The sequence below is a fragment of the Fukomys damarensis genome, unplaced genomic scaffold (genome assembly GCF_012274545.1).
Source record: "Fukomys damarensis isolate Sample0158 unplaced genomic scaffold, DMR_v1.0_HiC HiC_scaffold_15, whole genome shotgun sequence".
Classification (NCBI taxonomy): Eukaryota; Metazoa; Chordata; class Mammalia; order Rodentia; family Bathyergidae; genus Fukomys; species Fukomys damarensis.
Genome location: NW_022900927.1, coordinates 5,560,912 through 5,571,562, shown reverse-complemented (window position 1 = coordinate 5,571,562; position 10,651 = coordinate 5,560,912). Strand labels below are relative to the sequence as shown.

The window sequence follows — 10,651 nt, the reverse complement described above, 5'->3', positions numbered from 1 at the left end:
AAAAAAAAAAAAAAAATTAAAATGTTATCTATGCTATTTGGTTCTCATGAGTAATCTAAATTATTAAAATGAGTAAATAAGTAAATATAAATGAAACCAGCTGGGCGTGGTTGTGCATGCCAGTAATCCCAGCACTCAGGAGGCTGAGGCAGAAGGATTGGGTTGAGTTTGAAGCCAGCCTGGGTTACATAATGAGTTCAAGACCAGCCTGGACTACTTAACAAGGCCTTGTCTCCAAAAACTAGGGGGAAAAGAAAAAAATAAATATAAATATATATATTTTTTTTAATAGAGGTTAGTCTCCTAAATGTGTTCTCATAAATTACTACATATATAAAAAGATTTGAAGTTTAATAAGTTATATTTCTAATATTTAATTCCATATTTAAACAATACTAGTAAAATCTTCCAGGAGGTGCAGGGGGACCTGAGAACTACCAAGCTCCCCTCTGTGGCTGAAAAAGCAGCCACCTGAACTAATGTATTTCAGTTCTCTCCACTGATGGATGGCTTCTCATTTTCTTGAGTCTTATTGTCCCCCACCTCCACAAATACTAGTTTAAAATTTATATACCCATACATATAATCTGCTATAATTAAAATGTTAGAGAATTTTCTATGTATAATAAGGGTTTTTTAAATATTAAAATGCTCGTTAAACTTACAAAAACTACATTAGCCAGCCAGGCAAGGTAGTACACACCTGCAATCCCAGCACTAAGGATGTTGAAGTACGAAGATCACCAAGAGTTCAAGGCCTACCTGGGCTACTCAGTGAGTTCAAGGCCAGTCTGAACTACATGGTGAGACCCTGTCTCAAAAGAAAAAAAAAATGTAACTTTCACCTCTAGAATGTAAAGATTTCTATATAGTTGTGAAGCTAATTTTTGGAAACCTCTTGGTATATTAAATATATTTATTTGTATTCCCCAAGTGTACAAACCTTCTAAAATACAAACTTAGTCCAACCAAGATATATCATGTAAAGGTACAAGAACCCAATGATAAACATAACTGTTCTGTTTGCTTTAAATGTACCAATAAACTTAATTGAAAAAAACAAAAACCAGTGCAAACGTTATGGCACACACTTGTTAATTCCAGCACCTGGGAAGCTGAGGCAGGCAGGGATTACCTGGAGTTTGAGGCCAGCCTGGGTTACATAGTGCGTTCAAAGCCAGCCTGAATCACGTCATGAGACTCGGGTCTCAAAAAAGAAAATTTAAAAATTTAGAACACCTTATCACACTGGTGTCAAGCAAAATTGTTTATAATGACAGACATTTTTAGGCTTATGTTTATGTGATTGTTATATAATTATATTATGATAGGTGTGCCCTAAACACTCTACAGTCCAGACAAGTCGTAGTACGCCGAGTCCCAATACTAATGCTGGCCACGATTAACAGAATAGCTGTTCTCTGGTCACTTTCTTTTTCAAAGTGCCCAATGTCCAGATAAAATTATAATAGTTAAGATTAAAACATACTGCTCCCAGGGCAGGGGATTTAGCTCAGTGGTTCTGCCACCCGCCTCACAAGCACAAGGACCCAAGCTTGATCCCCGGTACCAAAAAAACATACTGCTCCCAGCTGAGGATTTAGCTAAGTGGTTCCACTGCCTGCCTCTCAAGCGCAAGGACCCAAGTTCAATCCCCAGTACCAAAAGAAACAGAAAAACTACTGCTCCCACTTCAATAGTGGTATAACTGATCTTCTGAGTGTTCAACATTAAAGGCTCAGAGATAAAAGCTAAAACTGATGACTGGGCTATGACGACCAACATTTTGACCCTTTCCCTCCCGGGTGAGCCAAAACCCAGGTCATGCTGGGACACTTCTGAAAAAATTCTACAACTCCAGGGAATCATCCAACCTCCCAAGCAAAGAGAATGTTTCTGTGGACAAGAGTCAAACAATGTCCACTGAAAGAGGGTTTAAGAGGAAACCTATGATTCCAAGAAAGATACACGGTCAAGCAAGACCATTACCTAGGCTGGCAAATGACACAGCTGGTAAGAGAGGAAAACTAGGAGAGCTAAGAGGCTCTGCATGAGGGCCCCCACTGTAACCCCAGAGGAGCCTTAACCAATATTAATATAGATGATGCCAGGAAAGGTGGTACACGCCTGTAATCCCAGCACTCGGGAGGCTGAGGCAGGAGGATCACTGCAAATTCAAGGCCAGCCTAGATTACATACTTCAAGGACAGCCACAACTACACTATGAGACGCTATCTCAAAAAAATCAAAAAATATATTTTTTTAAATACATATTTATATAGATGAATAGATTTTGAGAGCAGGAAACCTGATCCTAAGATAAATAAGCTGTGAGAAATCAAAGAATGCTCAAATTACCCACCTTTTAAAAAAATGTGTAATAGCTAATAAACAATAGGAAACTGTTCAAAAGGGAAATTGAAAAGGGATGCGACTGCATAAACCCTTCAGTGGCCCTCAGTTCAGTTTTTACAAAAAAATCTTTTGGCTGCATTACTATGGTACACCATTTTCTACCATAAACCCTAATTGAACCTCTATTTTTAAGCCCACTCCAAGATTCAGCATCAAAAATATCCCAACATGGGTCGGGGATTTAGCTCAGTGGCTCTGCTGCCCACCTCACAAGCATTAAGGTCCAGAGTCCGATCCCTGATACCAAAAAAGAAAAAAATCCCAACAGGGCTGGGGAAGTAGCTCAGTGGTAGGGCATTTGCCTCGAGGCCATGGGTTCAATCCCAGTGCCACAAAAAAATAGTAATGTATGCCTCTCAGGGACCCAAGCATCAGATCCAACTTGGCTGCGTGTTTTACATATATCCCTAGCACTATATTATTTTAGTATGTTAACTATGCATTATTTTTATAGTACTAGGGACTGAAGCTGAGGCCTTCATACTGAGCTGTAAGTCTAGGCCTCCTCTCCTTTTTGAAAACAATTTTTTTTTGGTACCAGGAATCAAACTCAGGACCTTGTGCTTGCAAGGCAGGAGGCAGCACCACTAAGATAAATCCCCAGCTTTTATGAAAAATTTTTAAGAAAAAGTCTCATTACACTAACTTGCTAAATTACCCAGGCTGGTTTCATACTTGCAATCTTCCTGTCTCAGTCTTCCAGAGTACTAGATTACACCAAGCCATTAGTTTTTGAGAAAGATACTGGGAGTTAGGGGACCAAAGTAAAATGTAAAAATAAATTTTGCAACTCACTGGTTTTAAGGAATAAGTCCTACCTGTTTTTAATTACTTCTTCTAGGTTGCTACCTTATCCTCCAAACCAAAATGAGCTACTAAAAATTATTTCCTAATTTTAAAAAAAGTCTCATTTTTCCTTTTCCCAGAGACCACTCTCTAAGACATCCCCCCAAAAAAACCACTCTTAAATACAAACATGCAATCAATTCAGGCAACTCTTCTACATTTTCAGGTTTTAACATTTAATAGAAACTATGTACAATAAATTTTTACTGTATTTTACATAAGACAGACACCGCAGAGATTCACATAGATTAGAATGTAGATGGTTAAGGAGGGCCCAGTCCTGTGGGTTATTTTCTCAGAGACCAAAAGTTAGAGTTCAGTTGGAGAAAAGGTTCAGACTGCCAGATTAAGTGGATGTTAAGAGAAACTAAAATGCAGGCCCTTTGGGTAGATAAGCAAATACTGGGACCATCTACGTGGTTTCTTGCCTGTGACTTAGGAAACACCATTCCAAAGATGTTTTTCCCATTAGGCAGTCTCAAACATTCAATCTCGGCGGTAAGGACAACCCCTCCTCCTCCTTGCCCAGAGTGGGAAGAAACCCACAACTTTTGGACACTACTGACCCTTCTCCCCAGACTTAGCTTTTATTTGACTATATAGCACTCTCTAACCCAGAAGGAAAAACAAGGCAAATTGCCCCATTTAAGAGATGATTAGAGACACTTGTTTGAAGAACAGGAAATTCAAATCCACCAAATCAAATAGTTCTAGAATAAACTGTCAACTGATAGAAGTGGGTTCTCGTTTTCCATTTGCAGTAGCCAATCCACTCTGAGGCAATGGCACACAGACTTTCTCAGAATTTCGAGATCCCTGGGATCTGCACCCATCTCCAGCCATTTGTACCTGGCCCTGTGAAAAGAAGTAAACACACTTTGGTGAGAAATTCATTGTGATCTGAAGCATGAATTTGACTTACCAAGCCTATCTATGGTACCAACAAGATGACACAAGTAACTATGGATAGCTGTTCCTCAAAATACTTAGCTATCCTATCACTTTGAATAAGAAGCCATTATTGACAGCATCCCCAAGGCTCTCCCAAAGGGAGAAAGAAGGGTGAGTTGTTTCTTCCAAATGCAAGAGTCATTCTCCACTGAGGTTCCAGAGCAGCCAACAAACCATAGGAAGATATTCCTGTAGGTCTCTGCTTGAAACCAACAGCTATAGCATAAACTGCTCGTCTTCAGTCAGGGCCATCAGTATCCCACCTACCATATTACTGGGCTTTAATCTAGAACAAGAACAATTCCAGTAAAGAATTCTTAAATGGTACAATTTACCTAGAGCCTTCCTCTCAATCTTTCATTTAAACAAATATGTCCTGTGCTAATGTGAGGTACTATAAGGCCCATCTAGAGAACTGGAGAAGGGTATTTCCCCCTCTTCCCCCCACAGTGGTAGGAAATGATGCAGGGCTCACACTGTTAAGCATGCACTTTACCACTGAGCTACACCTAGCTGGAAAGGGCATTTAAAAAAAAAAAAAAAAAAAACTTTTCTTATATACCACTCTGTGAATGAAAGCCAGCTCAGTTATCTTTATATTCTACTAGTGGTGACAACCCCACTCCCCAAAGTACATGCTAGCCAGTAGGAAACCCTCTGCCCGGCAGGGTTGCTATATGAAGGAAGCCTAGATGGGGTTACTCTTCACTTGCCAATATATCCACTGAGCCTTCAACAATTTCTTTCAATGAATGATCTTCAAGGGTTAGTGAAGGATCAAAAAGCAAGGGTGAAGGAGGGCACTGCATACCATCACCCACAACATCCAAGTCCTATGAAAGAAAGAAAAATTTGATGAGCAATACAAAGGGAATTAAGTTAAAGCTGGAATATATTTCAGCAAGCCTCACAGCAATACTCAGGTCTCTCCTTTACTCTTTGCCTACCAGAACACTCAAAAATGAAACAAAATCCAAAAGCACTGAGAATCTTTCTTTGCCACCAACCATAAAGCAGACAGCAGCTGGGTTGTGATGACTCACACCTGTAAGCCCAGACCTCAGGAGGCTAAGGCAGGAGGATCAAGTTCAAAGTTAAAGGCCAGCCTGAAATAATTAGCAAGACCCTCTCATAAAAAAATTTTTTTTAGTAAAAGGTGAAAGATTTACACAATCTGAAGAGAAACCAGAGTACTAAAAACCAGAGAAGGACTCAACCAAAAAAGAAAACAAGATGCCAACCTCTCTAACAAACATAGACACAAAATTCCTCGAGAAGATACTGGCGGGACTCGGGTTTTAGCTCAGTGGTTCCAGCGCCTGTCTCATAAGCGCAAGGATCCAAGCTGGATCCCCAGTACCCTCCCCGCAAAAAAAGAAGATACTGACTGGCAAACAGAACGCAGCAAATCTTTAAGATACACACCATAACCAAATAGGGATGCAGGGATAGTTCAACATATGCAAATCAATAAATGTAACATACCCTATCAAAAGAGCCAAAGACAAAAATCACATGATAATCTCAATAAATGCATAAAAAGCATTTAACAAAGTCCAATACCTATTCATGATAAAAAAAAAAACCTACAGAAAATTGGAATAGATGGTCTTTATCTCAACCTGATAAAAAAAATCTACGACAAAACAGCCAAAATCATACTAAATGGAAAAAGAGCCAAAAGCTTTCACTTTAAAATCAGGAATAAGACAAGAAAGGATGGCCGCCATCACCACTCTTACTCAGTATAGTTCTGGAAACATTAGCCAGAGCACTGGATAAAGAAGATGTGGCTTTTCTATAAAATGGAGTACTACTCCACCATAAAGAATGAGAAACTAGAGTCATTCATAGGAAAATGCGTGCATTTTAAGGCCATAATCGTAAGTGAAATAAATAGGACACATGTGTAAATACCAAATAGTTTCTCTGGTGCGAAAAACCAAAAGTGTAAATAAGATCCAAATTGTATAACTGATAATGTGAAATAAGAAGACAAGGGCTAAAGGTGTAGGGGAAGTGGAAAGGGTAGGGGAAAGGAAATAAGGGAAAAGAAAAAAATAAGAAAAGGAAAAAAATGGAAACAAAGTCTTTGTAAATAGGGGAGGGGGAAGGGGTATGGGGAAAAAAATGAGAACAGATCTGTCATATAAAGGTACAGGATCCCAATGATAAATGTGACTGCACTGTATACTTAAAAAGTATCAATAAACTCAATGAGAAAAAAATAAATAAACACAAACAAACATTAGCCAAAAAGGAAAAAAATATGAGAAAATGTAAAAATGCAATTAAAGTGTTTGAAGTTGGGGAGGGGAGGAGGGGGTGAAGGGAGGGTGGGGACAAGGGGAAAAAATGAGAACCAAGACCTGGCATGTAAAGGTACAAGATCCCAGTAATGAATGTAACTGTACTGTATACCTAGAATGTACCAATAAATTCAATTAAAAAAAAATTAGCCAGGGCAATTAGATAAGAGAAAGAAATAAAAGGAATAAGGATGGAAGAACTTAAATTATCATTATTTGCAAATGACATGATACTTTCCATAGAAGATGGCAAAAACTCCACCGAAGACAGTATAGCTGGACACAAAGTCAACACTCAGAAATCAGTAGCATTCCTGTACACAAATAACAAACTCACTGACAAAGAAATTAGGAAAACATCTTTCACAATAGCATCAAAAAAAAACAAAAATTCTTAGGAATCAATCTTTTAACAAAGCAAAAAGATCTTTACATTAAAAATTAACAGTACTCTGAAAAAGGAGATTGAAGAGAATATAAGAAAATGGAAACATCCCGTTCTTGAGTAGGAAGAACCAATACAGTGAAAATGGCCATACTTCCAAAATTGTTACACATGGCCGGGCGTGGTGGCACAAACCTGTAATCCCAGCACTCAGGAAGCTGAGGCAGGGAGGATCACTGTGAGTTCGGGACCAGCCTGGACTACACAGTAAATTCCAGGTCAGTCTCAACTACATAGTAAGACTGTCTCAAAAACCAAAAAAAAAAAATTGTTATACAGATTTAAGGCAATCCAATCACAATACCATTAATACCTCATAAACTAGGAAAAACATTCCTAAAATTCATTTGGAACCAGAAGAGATCCAATATAGCAAAAGCAATTCTGAGCAACAAAGGCAAGGCAGGGAGCATCACAATCCTTGACTGAAATTACACTATAAACCTACTGTGATAAAAACAGCATGGTACTGGCAAAAAAAATCACACCTGAGGATCAACGGAACAGATTAGAAGATGCTGAAACAACTGCAAACACTCAACCACCTTCTCTTTGACAAAGGGCTAAACATGTTCACTGCAAGAAAGATAGCCTCCCGAATCAATGGTGCTAGAAAAACTGGCTTCCTACATGTCAGACTAGACCCATGCTCCTTACCATGGACTAAGCAAAATCAAAATGGATCAAAGATCCCAATAACAAAACAGAATCACTAAATCTTCTAGAAGATAAAATAGGTAGAACCCTTTAGGGCATAGGTGTAGGCAAGACTTCATGAACAAAACCCCGATGGCATGGGAAATACTACAAAGAATCAACAACTGGCATCTCATCTTATTAAAAAGCTTTGCACAGGAAGAAAAAAAAAAAAAAAGCAACAGAGTGAAAACACAACCCACAATGTGGGAAAAAATTTTACCCAGCTGTTCCTCAAAGGACTAAGATCTAGAACATTAAAAAAACAAAATGAAAAAAGCAGACTCCCCCTCCCCCATTTTAAAGACCCAATCCAAAAATGGGCATCTGAGATGAATATACACTTCACAGATAAAGAAGTCCAAACGAGGGCCAAGGATTTAGCTCAACAGAACAGCACCTGCCTGGCAAGTGGGAGATCCTGAGTTCAACCTCCAGTACCCCAAAAAAAAGTACAAACAGCAAAAAAATATATGAAAAAACATTCAATATTACTGGTCATTTGAGAGATGCAAATTAAAACAACACTGAGATTCCATCTCACTTCTGAAAGAATGGCCATTATCAAGAAATCAACAAATGGGAAGTCATCCCAATACACACATTTTGGATTTAAAAAAAAAAAGAAATCAACAAACAAATGCTGGTGGGACTGTGAGAAATAAAGAACCCTTCTCCACTCTTGGTGGGAGTGTAGAACCACTGTGGAAATCAGTGTGGAGATTCCTCAAAAAGCTAAAACTAGAGGTTCTATTTGACTCACCTATTCCCCTTCTGGGTATCTCCCCAAAAGAATTAAAAGCATCATACCACAGCAATACATGCACACCCATGTTTACAGCAGCACAGTTTGTAACAGCAGAATGAATCTTGGAAACAATCCCAATGTTCATGAATCGATCAATGGATAAAGATAAAGAAGTAGGTTTTTCTATACAATGGAGTACTACTCAGCGAAGCCATAAAGAAGGATATATTTGACACATTTCTAGCTACCTAGTTGCATTTTGAGACCATACTTAAGTGAAATAAATCAAACACACATATGTAAAATACATTATCTCTTTGATGTGAGAAAGTGTAAATAAGGACCAAAATGAATAAATATTGTAGAATAGGAAGAAACTGTTCAAAATAATACCAAGTGTCAGATACTTCAATAATTAAAATGTTTTATGTGAAAAAGTAATCGTTTTCTTAGATGAGTTGAGAGACATTAGCAATTGAAAATATATTCTTTTAAGGTTTGATTGTTAAAAAATCTAAAACTACCAGATGAGAATTGCCCCAAGTTTAATACCTGTCTGGGCTATACAGTGAGTTCAAGGCCTTCCTTGAACTACCCAGCAAGACTCTGTCTCTAAAAATAGTTAACAGTTGGAGCTCAGTGGCTCCTCAGCCTGCCTTGAAAGCACAAGGACCTGAGTTCAATCCCTGGTACCAAAAAAATATATATATATATAGTTAACAGATTACAAAAACAGAATCTGTTTTGCTCTTATCTCACAATCCATACACATAAATGTAGTAATAAGATTAGAATACTATGCTACTTCCTTCCAGTCATCTTTGTATGAAAGCACAGAATACATAATGTGCAGAATGAAAAGTACTTTTAACCCATCATTGATATATGATGCCTGGTCTTCCTACAAATTACAAGTTATTACTAACAAATTATAAAAACTGTAACAAAAATAAAATGTACATGATGCACTAAGACTGCTTTATGGGGCTGGGATTTTAGCTCAGTGCTGCCACCACCTGCCTCGCAAGCACAAGGCCCCAAATTTAATCCCTGGTACCAGAAAATTAAAAATAAAATAAAACTAGCATGGTGGCCAGGGATGTAGCTCAGTGGTATGCATAGTACAATACTATGCAGTAGTGGTATTGCATAGTATGCATGAGGTTCTGGGTTCAACCGTCAACACCACCAAAGGAAAATCACCTCAGTAAGGCAAAAACTTGCTAGGTGTGGTGGTAATGCCTATAATCCCAGAACTCTGGAGACTCGAGGCAGGACCCTGCAAATTCAAGGCCATCCTAGGGTTACAAGTTCAAGGCCAACCTGGACTACATTGACAGACCTTGTCTCAAAAAGAACTACCCACCGCCAAAATTGCAAAACTTATAAAAAGTAAAAAAAGCCTGGGCATATAGCTTGCTGCAAAGGCCCTGGGTGCAATCAGCAGTACCACAAAAAATATATACACACATATATACACACACATACACCTCTATTATAAGTAATGAAAATCCAAGGCTTGGTAAGCCTATATAAAGAGTTTCATCACTTTTGATTTTCTGTTGTTTTTGAGGCAAGATCATGTTATATTGCCCAAACTGGTCAACTCCTAAATTCAAGTGATCCTCCTGCCTCAGCCTATCAAGTACTTGGGACCCAGGTGTTTTCAAGGGATGTGCTACCATACCCCGCTATTATCAGTTGTTTTTTTTTTAAGGGGTAATGGTTAGAATCAATTTATTCTCAATACCACTTTGTCTTCAGTTTATTCTGTCCTGGTGTTTTGTTTTGCTTTTTGTTTTGAGACAGTCTCACTATGTAGTTTAGGCTGGACTTGAACGCACTGTATAGCCCAAGATGGCCTTAAACTTTCGGCAATCTTCTTGTCTCAGCCTCCCAAGTGCTGGGATTGCAGGTCATGTGCCACCATACCCAGCTTGGTGCACTTTTCTTCGTGAGAGATCACTGTGGTCACCCAAACCCTGTTACTTACTTACCTTTAGCAACCTTGCAATATATACTGAAATTTTCATTTAGATCTGTGACTTAAACACATGGGAATGTGCAAAAAACATTTCTATAAAATCTAAAAACTTTAAGCTGGGCGTGGTGGTGCACACCTGTAATCCCAGGACTCGGGAGGCTGAGGCAGGAGGATCCCTGTGAGTTCAAAACCAGTCTGGGCTACACAGTGAGTTCCAGGTCAGTCTCAAAAAAACAAAAAAAAAAAAAAAAAAAAAA

At 38.5% G+C, this 10,651-nt stretch overlaps 1 protein-coding gene and 1 non-coding gene across 7 annotated transcripts in view; both read right to left on the bottom strand.

Moving 5' to 3' along the window:
- Positions 1-3,420: 3,420 nt before the first annotated feature.
- Positions 3,421-10,651, bottom strand: part of Kansl2 (KAT8 regulatory NSL complex subunit 2) — a 23,998-nt gene continuing 16,767 nt past the window's right edge. For 2 of the 6 annotated variants that reach the window (XM_033763562.1, XM_010623565.2), the window contains 2 exons: positions 4,926-5,045; positions 3,421-4,116 (listed from right to left, as the gene is read on the bottom strand). In XM_033763562.1, the coding sequence (XP_033619453.1) occupies positions 3,985-4,116; positions 4,926-5,045 (252 nt within the window). In that variant the 3' untranslated portion in view covers positions 3,421-3,984. The remainder of the gene's footprint in view (positions 4,117-4,925; positions 5,046-10,651) is intronic. The other 4 variants (XM_033763559.1, XM_010623563.3, XM_033763560.1 and 1 more) reach the window with 2 other exon arrangements.
- LOC117286197 lies at positions 4,327-4,464 on the bottom strand. The gene has a single exon (XR_004517343.1). It is a non-coding gene; the product is annotated as a small nucleolar RNA SNORA2/SNORA34 family (small nucleolar RNA).